At 47.0% G+C, this 13,057-nt stretch overlaps 1 protein-coding gene across 1 annotated transcript; it reads right to left on the bottom strand.

Moving 5' to 3' along the window:
* Positions 1-1,479: 1,479 nt before the first annotated feature.
* Positions 1,480-11,834, bottom strand: KCNK16 (potassium two pore domain channel subfamily K member 16). The gene is made up of 6 exons (XM_036768360.1): positions 11,824-11,834; positions 8,660-8,882; positions 3,654-3,768; positions 3,147-3,313; positions 2,437-2,602; positions 1,480-1,703 (listed from the first exon to the last, which is right to left on the bottom strand). The coding sequence occupies exons 1-6, from the start codon at positions 11,832-11,834 to the stop codon at positions 1,480-1,482; spliced, it is 906 nt and encodes a 301-aa protein (XP_036624255.1).
* Positions 11,835-13,057: the final 1,223 nt, after the last annotated feature.

Raw genomic sequence — 13,057 nt, 5'->3', positions numbered from 1 at the left:
TGGGATGGCTTACCCTTCATCTTCTGAAAGTTCTTTATGTCAGTTTGTCACCTCTTATGTAGCAGATTACTTCCTCTTCTTTAATCAGTAGAGATGAGATTATGCTCTTTTTCCAGCCCTACCTCCCCACCCCTTTTATGCTAATAGCTATGAGACTGGTTGGACATTTGCTGACTGATGGGAAGTTGGGGAGACTGTTGCTGGGGAGACACTGCCCCCCTGAAGACACATTGTTAAAAGTGATAGAGGTGTAGGCAGTCTCATCTGCCTAAGGCATTAAAGTGGCAAAATAAGGGGTGCCCACGTGGTGCCCCTCTCTGTTTACTGTTCGGACTCCCAGCAGGCCTTTAGGGAGAGAGCAGAGCTGTATTTGGGGAGCCCTGGTCTAGTTCATTCATCCCTCTACCCTTCAGGCGAATGACTCCTATCCCAGGCGTGAGAGCACATTGTTCCCTCATCCACAGAACATCTCCCCATCCTGTTCCATGGGAAGACAAACTTCAGAGGTTCCCCAGCACTCTTGCGGCTTGTTTTCTGTGGTAATTTGGATTGCCTGCTTATGAAAGAGCATTGTTTAGAAAGGGTCTTATCAGGTCATGATCTGTGAGAACATGTATTTAAACAAGGCAGGAAGAGAGGAAAGAATATAGACACAGGTATAGAGCCTGGGAAAAAGGGGAACATTTTCAAGAGGGTGACTGGTCCCTGGAGGAAGCCCAGCTTTGGTGTCCTAGGACTCAGAAGCTGTGTTTGTGAACAGTACTCCACACTTCAGGGCATAACTCCTCTGGCCCTGGTCCTTTGGGAGGAACAGGCATCGGCGTCCAGGTAACTACTGCCGTGCTCGCGCCACACACACACACACACACACACACACACACACACACACACACACTTTATAACATTTCTACATTGTATATTTCCCCCAAGAGCTGGGAAACAGGTCAGAGGATGTTATCTCTTTGGACAGCCCTCATTACAAAGCCATTCCTCCTCAGTCAAGAGGCATTGGGAAGGAGCAAGGTACTTGAATTTCAGTTTTGTCTGGTGGTGGGGTTGCTATGCATGTTGTGGCATGCTGTGGTGAGGAGAGCTGTGGTCTCTTCTCAGTCAAACGGTCTCCTAGAGGCTTGGGGCGGGGGTCACTAAAATGGGAGGGTAAATTCTAGACATGGTCCTAGAGTGGATGGAGAGAGGGACAAGTGAATCTGGAGTGAGAGTGTGTGTCTTATTCTGTGCCTCCCTGCTTGTATTTTATTTTTTTGGTCTCCACTACTCATTTACCTGGACATTTTAGGCTTCTTCCCTCTTGTTGGAGAGCCCTTGGGGAATGACCAAGAAGGGAAGGGTATGGAGAGGGGATCAGGGAGAAGAAAGACTAGGGTGCTGTAAGGGATCATCTTTACTATAGGTGATCTATGCAGGGGCTAGAAGGCAAGAGAAGCTCGCTGGTGTATAGGTTAGGACTGCTCCACGGACTTATATGGCTATTGGAAGCTTGGTGCTGTGAGGAAGCCCATCAGCCTCAGGAGTCATTTCCTTCTTAGAGCTTAGATCCCTGCTCAGTGGCCAGAGGTGCATGAGTTGGTGCAGGACCATGGGGCCCAGGGGTAGCATTAAGGCTAGCCAGGCCAGGCCCAGGATGATCCAGACAGCAGCTAGACTCCTGTACACAGAGATGTAGTGCTTGTCAGGGTCCGTGCCTGGGAGAGGAAGAACAGGGGGAATCATGTGTCACAGTCACCCTACAGGTCCCTGTCTCCACATCTGGCTTAGAGTGGTCTCCCCAGGTCTTCTACCATGACTTCATGATACAGGACACCTCGAGGACCATAGCTTCTGAGACTGTGGGGAGAATCTTTTCTTTCTCCCAGAGCCACTGAGAACCCCATTAATTCAGGCCAGATCTGGCCCTCAATCTTACAGCAAAGAGGCTGGTTGGGGATGGAGGGAGGAGTAGGGAAGGACAAGGACCAGAGACTTGATATTAACAATAATAGTGACTCACATTTAGATAGTGCTTTGAGTGGTTTCCTCAAACACACCCCATGAGGTAGGTAGTGTAAGTTGTTTTTGCTTTAAACCACAGGAAGGATTTTGAGAAAATGGAAACCACGACGTCACTTGCCCATGGTCACACAGCTATTAAATGGTTGAGGCAGGATTTGAACCCAGGTGAAACTGACCCCAGGTCCAGTGCTCTAACCATTGTGCCACCTAGCTTCTTCCACATTACTAAGAGTTAATGGGGACTTAACAAGTCATGTACCCCTCCCTCTCAGTAGTCTTAGTGGGGCTGACTCCCTGGTTTCCAGCCTTCCAGCCCCATTATCCCCATTCCCTCAACCCCCAGGTCCTCTAGCTCCTGATGTCCTGGCCCATAGGCTTCTAAAGTACCCCAATTCCTTATGCCCCATTCCCATACATCTCCCTTACCTACAACATAGTCCCCAAAGCCAATAGTGCTGAGCGTGATGAAGGCAAAATAGAAGCCCTCACCATAGCTCCAGCCCTCCACGTGGCTGAAGACCATGGGGGGAAAGATGAGGAGGAGAAAGGTCCCCACAGTCAGGAACAGAGCAAGGCCCAGGGTCTGTACCACCTAAGAGAGACAGAAAACTGATGGAGTCGCTCCCATGGCACCAGGATGACTTCAGGGAGGCCTGTGGCTGCTTCTCAAAGTGAAGGAAAACAAGAGGAGGCTGGGCCGCCTCTGCCCTCCTCTGCCCAGCAGCTTCTCTGGGGATATGTGGCATGTATTTGTGGCTATCCCATGCCAACTACAGATTTTGGAGAACTCTTGGGACTTGGGGGTAATGATCCAATGGGTATTCTGAAGAAACAACTCAGACTAAGTTGAGATTGAGGAGGGGGACCACCTACAGACCATACTTGTCCCCCCTTCCTCATTCTTGGGAGAGCATGTGAGGTCAGTCCAAGGGAAGGACATTGGCTTCACTGAGGAATGAAGGACTGGGGCCAAGTTGTAGTGGGAATGTGGCTGTATTTTGGGAATGGGGAAGGGATCATAAGGAAGAAAGGCACGATTGAGAGCCAGGAGAGGCAGGGGTTGAGGAGGAGCTTTTGCTGTGCTGAGACTACGGTGAGGAGTGGGGAAGGGGCCATAGGCTGAGGAGAGATGGTACCTGGTAGTGTCTTGGTCGATGCCCCCAAGTCTCCATTGTGGCTAGGTGAGACCTTAGTCCTGTTCCCAGATGATTGAGGAACACCACATTGAGTGGGATCCCAAATAGAGCATAGAAGATGCAGAAAATCTGACCTGCTTCTGTGCTGGGGGACAGGTTTCCATAGCCTGAAGAGGGGGAGAGGATTTGAGAAATAGGATAAGTGGTGAGGCTTATATCAAATGCAGATTTCAGAATACATATGTCTATGCCTTACAAACTTCCCCCCAACCCCTGCAAAAAAAAATCTCATAACCAATTCTGAGTGGGCAAAATAGAAGTCAAGAATCCCCTCATTGAGGAGTGATTGATTTGAAGACAGTGGGTAGGTGAGGGGATGGAGGTGGGAGAAGTTACTAGTGTTAAAAGCCTGTACAGAGGAGACCTAAGGGATTTTCAGGATGGAGGAGGCCAGAATAGGGAAGTCTAGCCCTCTTCCCTTCCCCCCTGCCCCCAACTCCCCATTACCTATGGTGGTGACAACCATCCCTGCAAAGAAAAAGCTGTTGCTGAAGTCCCAGTTGCTGGGGTTGGTGGAGTTGCCAGTTGGGTTCACGCCTTTCTCCCAGGCTTCCATAATGACCTATGCCAGGTATGGGGAACATGGAGACATTGGGAAGTCAGGAAGAAGGAGGGACGGGGTTAGGTGGAAGGTATTCATATTACAAGAGTGATCTGGGAAAGAAGGGATACAGAAAATGAGTCTGGGAAAGTCAGCCACCATGGAGTTGTCAGAATGGTAGGAAGGGTTTCCATTAAGATAGAATCATGGGGAGCAGCTAGGTGCTGCAGTGGATGGAGCATCAACCCTAGAGTTAGGAGGGCCTGAGCTCAAATCCAGCTGCAGACACTCACTAGCTGGGTGGGAAAGTCACTTAATCTTGTTTGCCCCAGTTTCCTCATCTGTAAAATGAACTGCAGAAGGAAATGGTAAACCATCACTACAGGAATCACGGAATGTTAGAGCTAGAAGGGAACTTAGAGGACAATTATTTAGTTCTACCCTTCCCCCCACCATACAGAAGAGGAAATTGAGACCCGAAGAGACAAAATGATGTGGCCAAGGTCACACATCTAATAAGGTAGCACTTGAACCCAGGTCCTCTAAGGCCAGTGCTCCCTTGTCCTGGGAAACATGGAAGGCTATAGAATCTTACCCAAATATAAAGAAAGGCCTCCTTCTGTTTGGTTTTCTGAAGGTGGTGAGGTGGGGGTGGGGGTGGGGGAGCAGTGTGGATAAGATAGCCCAGGGCATCCCTCATGTTTCTGTGTGACCTGGTAGTTCTGCTCTCTGGGGTCTTTTTAGAGACCAGATTCTAAGCCAGCACAGGGTGAACATACATGGCCTTCTCTGGTAGCTGTGGATTGGGAGATGGGCTCCATTCCTTGTCCACTCCTGCCTTAATGGTGACTTGGAGCTCCTTAGGTAGAGATTACTGCAGCTTGCTAGGCTTCCTTGGTATCTGGGATGGTCCATGGAATTTGTGTGTGCATGTGCGTGTGTGTGCGCGTGTGTGTGCGTGTATGTGTGTGTGTGTAGTGGGGAGTAGCTACAGCTTTCCCTAGACTTAGCTTCCCATGAGAAATGTTCCCTAGAAGGCTGACTCTGTGAGTTCAGGGCCTAGTAAGGGTAGGGTGGTGGCCTGGCCAGAGGGACTTCGTCATAAGATACCATCTGCTTTTCCTCAGTCTGACAGGCTAGGGCCCCTGAAAAGACCCAAACTTTGTCCTTACTCCCTTTCCCATAAACCCCACAGCAAAGGACCTTAACCCTTTAGATAGTCAACACTCTGCTGGTAGATAGAGATGGCAGTCCTGGTCATCTTTGGTGCTTTTTTAAAAAATCATTCTTTTAAATTAAGAGACAGTCATTTTAAAAGCTGGGATTTATTAGACCAGAGAAGAAAGTATTTTGCACCTCTAAAGGGTCATTGCAACCTGGGAACGGGACCTTTATCCCTAATGGAGGCACAAGGGTGGTGGTGAAGGGGACGGTGTAGACTTCACTTGCAGCAGCAAGGAATAAGATCACTCCACTCTTGGTGAGGGGCACTGAATGAGAGAATGAGTGCCTCAAAGAGGCAGGGGCATTTTCTTTTCAAAAGGTCTTTAAGAGCAGGAGATGCCCACCCCCCTGCTCAGCTGCCTATGTTTGGGGTAGCTTCAGACCAGCCTAGAGGCATGGGGGGAGGATGAGAAACACTGCCTCTATTTCTTAAATATTAACTCTCTTGAAGACTTTTATGCAGACTGATATAAGAGTAAGCAAGAAAAAACTATACATTCTTCATTATGGAAAATTGAAAAACAGCAAGATGTAATTGTAACGATCAAGGTTGGCTCCAAAGAAGAGGTGAAAAATGTACCTTCTTCCCTTCTTCGAAGACCGTGGAGTCAGACTCAACCTGTGCATTGGTTGGTTTTTCCAAAACGCTTTTCCCCCCTTTCCTTTTTATTCTTTATTATGAGGGATGGCTGGCTGGGCAGGGGAGGAGGAGGGATGTATCTGGAAATGAAGGTGATGTAGCAACAAAAGATATAGGAATTAGATGTGTAAAAAAATTTCTCATTCCCATGAGAGCTGGTCCAATTGAACAAGGAGGAGGTGTGGGTTTTTGGGCTTTTGTACAGGTGGGGAAAATGGGATGGACTCATTTGTAAGTCGCTTTGTTGAGGGCCGGTCCCAGGAGTCAGCCACAGAGGGGTTAGGTAGCCCCTTTCAGTGATCACAGATTCCTGGTCTTGGTGCTCTATGAGAAAAGCTTCCTAATGATGGTGATAAACACTCTCCTGGTATCATGGAAGCTGCTTTGTGCTTCTGACTCATAATAGGACTTTAGCCATCAGGACCTCACTGTGGTTCTAACCCTCAGGAACATGAGTGATAGACCACAAGAAATAATTGCTTCCAGTCTTAATCAGACTACCTCGAGCACTCGCTCTGGGAATTTGGTCTCAAATATATTCACTGGATGTGAGGTATAAACTTCTATGGGACACACTAGAAAATTTATAGTCACAGCTGAGAGGCGGTGTAGTATTCAAATTCTGCCTCCAGGAGTCACTAGCTATGTATCCAAGGGCAAGTTACTGTATCTCCTGGTGTCTCAGTTTCCACATTGGTTAAAATTAGGGTACCCACTGGAGGAATTTGGAGCTTTAAATGAGAAAATATATGGATATCTTAATAGTGTATTATTAATTTAAAAATTCCCTGCTGGCATAGGAGGACAAGAGATGTTGCTGGTTCGTTTTTGTTTTTTTTCTCTTAGGACCCTAGGGTCTTCTGAGGATCCTGGGAACATTCCTGGCCTCCAGGCCAAACTATTCCTAACTGGTGATTTCACAGCTTTTCTTAAATCATTCTAATGATTAGTGAGACACGGGTATGACAAAGTGGATGAAGATCCAGGAAGACCACTTTGACAAGTGGTAAGCTGGGTGACTCCGGACAAGGCACTTAGACTCAGTGTTCTAGGCAACTCTCTAAGACTCTTAAGGTGAAGAAAAGTAACACCCTCCCCCCACCCCCCTCCATCCCCTAGTGCATTGGTAGAGGAAGTTTTCTTAGGCAGGCAGTCCTTCCATAAACCAAAGAAATCCTAAGTCTATTCCCTCTACCCAGTCACTGTGATCCAAAAGTTTATGTCTAGGTGTCTATCATGTAATTACGGGTTTTAGAAGGGAGAAAACTCTAATTCAGTGGAAGAGGCATTGTAGTGGGAAAGACATAACCATTTATTAAGCACCAGGTACTGTGCTAAGCACTTAATAAATATTTAATTTTCACAATTCTGAGAGGTAGGTGATATCCCCATTTTACAGTTGAGGAAATTGAGGCAGACAGAAGTTGTGGCTTGTCCAGGGTTACAGCAGCTAGTAGGTAATCTATAAATCCAGTTAGCACAGAAAAACTAATCATCCAGAGGGGCCTAACCATCTGCCAACTGCTACTATTTGGTAATTGTGTACCACCAGGTGTCATGATAACAGGCTTGGATCAATTAATAACTGCAATGTTTTATACATATATTTATATATATAATTTATATATATTTTATTTACACTTATATGTTTTATATTTGAATATAATACATGTATATCATATATATATACATATATGTATATAAAATCTCACATCACATAGCCCACAAACGTATACAGAATTCTGATCATGCCATCCAATAAATGAAGACTTGAACACCTGTGATCTAAGCTAGAGCCTTCTTGCTGCAGACTAGTTCTACTCCTGTTCAGAAGGACTAGGAAGACTCACTTAGAAATGCTTTCCATATCCTTTGCCTTCTCTAGTTCACCTTCAGTTTTGGGGAGGACACCTTCTAAGTCCTCATGCCCTTTCCTTTGTTTAGGTCCCTTGGATCCTAGTCTTTCTCAGACTGGGAGTTAGTGATTTTTGACTGGGAGAGTCTGGCGAAGGTGGGGGGTGGAGGAGGGAAGATGGACAGATTCTGAGGCAGGAGGCTCTAGGAAAAGCTATTCGTTGGAGAAAAGGGACCTAGAGGAGACAGAGGGATGGACAGGATGACCCCCAGAAAACAGCACATCATCTTATTTGCACTCTTCTGTGCCACCTTTGACAAATAACTTCTCCTCTGTGGGTCCCAGTCCCCCTTTCCCTCTCCCCACCCCCATAAAATTAAAATGATAACTAAGGTGTCAGAAGATCCCCCAGGACCCTTCCAGCTCTAAATCCAGTGACTGTGATTTTACAGTTGTTGACCCTGCTTTTTAAAGATTCTTAAGTGATTTCATTCTCTGATCATTTCAGATCGTTTGAATATGATCTGTCTCACCAAACTCAAGGTCAGAGTCCATGTCCTCCTGTCTCTGGTGTCTGTCACAGAAGCCATGACAGGTCTCTGTATATCAAATCTTTTCTTTACCATATGACTCATCCCTTTAGACCATGTGCTGTTGGACCAGGGATGCTCTGGACTCTGGAACAGCTGGGGATGCTCAGCATCTATGCAGAGTAACCAAAGAGGTACATGGCAAGAGTTGAGGGTTGGGGTGGCATTGAATAGAGGAGCTCACTCATCAAAAACAGCTTCCATGCCTGGGTCTAGTCACTGCAGAGACTTGGACAAGTATAGGTATTTAATATTCCTGAACCTGAAATTTCAGGCCCTTCCCATTGGAGGAGGGTCTGATGATAGCTGCTGTGGACATTTAATGGTGTGGCACAACTGCTGTCCAGGCCATGGCATTGTAGCTGAGCTGGAGGAAGGTCAAGGGGAGTGGAGGCTTCGGGGATCAGTGGTCTAGAGGAATTGAGCAGAGTAACTCATAATGCTTTCCCCTGCCTCCATGTCTCTACCCTTGACTCTCAGACTTCCCCAAAGCCTCAAAGCCTCCTCCTCCAGCCTCCATTTCTGAGCCCCCCTATCCAAATCCTGCCAGTCCACCTCCCCCATCTCCTTCCTCCCCACCCCAGCCCCACCTCCCCATATCACCTGCACAAACTGTTCCAGGGCATACTGATCCAGACAGGTGTAGTTTTCTAGGAATTGGAGCTTCTCTATCTGGAATTGGTTTCGCGACTGAGCTTCTGCCTGCTTCTCCAGCAGCTGGAAGATAGAAGCACCTAGCAGCAGGTAGCAGAGATAGGCCAGCAGCAATGACAGAGTCCAGCTGCCCCGACAGTCGAAGAGTCCTGAGCCAGCCATGTCTCTGGTCCTGGAGTAGGGGTGGGGGCCACACCACACTGGAGAAGAAGGCGCTCTCTCTGCTGAGCACTTACATTTTTCCTGGCCCTGCTGGGCAGGGCCCCCCTTAAGCGCTGGTCCTTCCCCACCACAGCTGGCTGGCTGGGCTGGGGAGTCTGTTTGAACAGTGCAGTGTAGCTCAGCCCTGCTGCTCAAAGTGCCATGAATGCAAACAGGTCTGACGTCCCTGATCTGGATGGCCTTCCACAAGGAGCAGGAACGGAGACTGTGCTCTGCTGGTCAACCTGCTCTTTCCTTTCCCACAGAGTAGAATGAGAGCAGTCTCATTACTTTTCCTTCCACCAAAGGCAGGTCTGGCCTTAGGTAGTAGCTTCCTGCACCAGCTCCCTGGCTTTTCCTCATCCTTCAGACCCTAAAAACATGGGTCCTTTGGGCCCCAAACCATAGGACTTTGGGGGAAATCAGAACTGGTATGGACTCTCCTATACTCAGTTTTCCTCACTTTGAAATGGGGTGTTTGCCAGAGGTAGGGGACAAGTGGAAAGACTGCACAGGTGGAGGGAGATTAAGGTTGATTTGATTAATCTGAATGACAAATCAGAGCAAAGCAAGCATAAAGCCGATTGTAGTGCTCAGGGACAGTGGGGATATGAGCATCTGGGACATCTGACCAGTTTTTATAGAAGTTTTCACTTTTCATTTCTTTCCTGTGATCTCTCATTGGTATCCTTTTCTGGATCCTCCCAGAGAGCTGCCCCTTAAAGAAAAGAACTAAAAAGATGGAAGAAAACCCGGTGTCCCCAAACTAACAAATACATTAACAAGGTTGGACACTGTATGCAGACCATCCACTTTAAAGTCGGGGGGAGAATTGAATAATGAGGTCCAGCCTCACTGGATGAAACGTCACAAATGCCAATACCCATTCCTCTGCCACTTTGAATCTGTTTCCCTGGGGAGTGGGGAAGGAAGCCCTGTTTTCTGGGGGCCATCCTGTCCATCCCTCTGTCTCCAAGCAGAACATGACAGGAAGATGACCATCGGTTGTCTGTCTCCACTAGAGACAACATGAGAAGACGATGCCAACAGCTGATTTGTTTTAGGTGGGGTTCCCCCCTCCGCCCCCGCCTCCACCTTCCCGGTGAATCCTCTCTGTAGTACGAATGTTTAAACTAGAGAACACAAGATTCAAGGGAGAGACTGATCGCTGTCTCCAGACATCTGAAGGGCTGTCATATGAAAAGGGATCAGACTTTTTCTGTTTGGCTCCAGAGGGAAGAAGGCAGAGCAGTGAGTGAAACTGTAAAGAGGCACATTGAAGCTTCAGGCCAGGGACAGGATGCCCCCGCCTCTTTCCCCCCCAACCCAAACTTCCTAACAGTGAGAGGCACCTCGGAGTGAGGCAGGGGCATCCCGTCATTAGAGATTGCCAAGCAAAGGCTGGGTGTGGGGGAGTGGGGATTACTTTCAGGTGTGGGGGGGATCAGATAAAGGCTGAGATCCCTGCCGACTCTGAAATTATGTGTCTCTGCAATGGGAGGATGGCTAAGGTGACCTGTTCAAGTTCTTCTCAGTCACGGGGTTTCCCAGCAATAGTAGCCAGCATTGACGTAGAGCTTTAAGGCATGCGGAGCGCTTTACAAATACCTGCTCATTCGATCCACACAATAACCCTGGGTGGAGGGGTAGGTGCTAGTATTATTCATATCTTACAGATGAGGAAACTGAGGCAGACAGCGGTCACATGACAAATTAGAAAGAGGTGGAAGGTGAGAGAGAATGAAGAGAGAGGATGATAGAGAGGCCATCCTGGGGTGTGGTAGGGAGAATACCACCGTTCTTAAGTATCATCCTAGGGTTGCCATAGTGCTGGATTTGGGCAAAGAAGTAAAACTGGCCTGGAAACTATGTCTTCCGTTTCTCACCTCTCCTATTAGTGGCCTTTTACCGTTCCCTCATTTTCCCTCCAGCTTTTTCCTATTCCATGTCCCAAGTCTTATAAGGCCTTGTCCTTAGCTGTCAAGACAAAGTTGTTAATTAAGTTGGGTTAACAACTAAGCTGCCAGCCAGTGTAGATGATCTATTTCCATACATACAACGTCTCCTCTTTTCTCCCTCCCCCTTTGCCTTCACACATGCACATGCAACCTCATACCCATTCCCCCATAGCCACACTCCATATGAACCCCCAGTATACCCATGGTTGGCACTGGAGATACTAGAAACTAAGAATTGACTGATTTTTGGTTTAGCTTTTCTGCCTTGACTGGTGACAGAATGGGGAGAGATACTCACTTGAAGAAATGCCTACTTAGATGTGCAAATGAATGCATATTTAAGAAAGGGACTTGAAGACCAAAATTTCCCAAAAGCCTAAGGAATGATGTTATGAAGGTTCATGTTTTAGGCCAGTGGAGGGCTGCTTAGGGTCCCCTTGGAAACCATGCAATCCATCTATATTTATAAATTTGCCCTCCCCCCTTTTTTTTGGCATATCAGCAAAAGTCCTCTATAGACTTGGTGAAGTTTGGTTTAGAGTTCATCATTACTCCAGGGTCTCTTTCACTATCCATTCACTTCTGAAGAAGATGACAGCTATGGCTGAGATGGACAGACAGGAGGCATGATTTACAATCTCCTGAACAGGTAATTATTGCCCTTAACGGGAAGAGTTAACTTGTGCTTCCCAAGGGTGGGGGCCAAAATCAATTAATGGAAAGCTAACATGACTGATCCTATTGGTGGAGCTTGATCTGACATCTGGAGACGATAAGGGATTTTTTGAAGCTGAACTAATTGGGAGGTTGGAGGAAAAGAGGGGAAAAACAAAACCCCCAAATCGATTGAGTGTACAAACGTAGAGAGAGAATACTGAGTAAACACAGCATGGAGGAGGCTCTTTCCATCTGAATTACTCCTGAGATAAGGAAAAGGACAAATCACTTACTCACCGATCTGACATTGGTATTCTCTCATGGATTGACTCAAATATAGATACATGGGGGAGAAAGAACCTTTTCTTAAATTGTAACCAATGAGTCAGGATAAGTGCTTCTCTATAAGCTTCTTTACCACCTTCTGCAGCTGGGGAGAGGACAGACCAAGAAGGAACACAATCATAGGAACATAGATGTAGAGTTGGAAGGGAACTTAGAGGTCACTGAGCCCACCACCATCAAACGAGATAAGGTGTGGAAAGCACTTTGCAAATCTTAAAGCACCATCTAAATACTAGCTATTATTATTACTATTAATATTACAGATGAGGAAAGTGAGGCATTAGAGTTGAGTGAGACAGCTAGTAAGCATCTGAGGTAGGATTGGAACTCAGGTCTTTCTGACTCTCTTAAGTCTAGTGCCCAATTCACTATGCCATGCTGCTGGGCTCCATAAACTCGGAGGGGGCAGAGATCAAAGATGGCTCCCGAAAGAGTTTGATGAAAGATTTTGGAAGTTGGTTTCTTATCAGTCCTGAGGGTCTTCCAAAACAAAGAAGGACTTTCATACTTTTCTACAGATGGAAACTGGAAATAACGTGTCCAGGTCCCTACTGACCTAAGGAGCTAGGTTCATCATGAGCTTAGAGGAGTTATGCTGTGTTCAGTAGAAGGAGATGGGGGAAAGTTCTGAAGGGTGATTTAAAGCAAAGATTCCCCCCACTCCCTTTTATTGTTATCTCATTTCTTTTACAGTGACACTCAGTGGCTGCCTACAACCTCTGCTGCTATGTCCCCTCCCAACTCTTGTTGTCACTAACACAATCCCCGATTGGGTCATCAAAGACCTCTTGGTCATTTTCAAGTTTCCACACTATTTTCTCCCTGGCTACCAGGCATTATCATTCCTTCTCTAATCTGGCTCCAAACTCTGGCTTCTAGAGCATTCAAATACAGAATGAAGCACTTCACAGTAGAACAGTCATTATGAGTGATGTATTCTCTCTTCCTATATACACATTCCCATAGACCCCATACTGCCAGTTCCTACATCTCCAACTGACACCCTCTCCCCTGCCCCATCACCTGGCCCAGACCTAGGTATGGACCACAAACTATTCCCAAATAATTCCCCCTGCACCCAGCCCATGTACCTACTCACAAACTATTCCCCAACACTTCCGCCCCAAATAAATCCCCATATAGCCAATGTACATACACATACACATCCTTGTGCTTCCACATTCCC

Source organism: Trichosurus vulpecula, chromosome 7 (genome assembly GCF_011100635.1).
Source record: "Trichosurus vulpecula isolate mTriVul1 chromosome 7, mTriVul1.pri, whole genome shotgun sequence".
In the NCBI taxonomy this organism is placed as follows: Eukaryota; Metazoa; Chordata; class Mammalia; order Diprotodontia; family Phalangeridae; genus Trichosurus; species Trichosurus vulpecula.
Note: the sequence above shows the minus strand (reverse complement) of the source record. Positions and strands in the feature narration are given on the sequence as shown.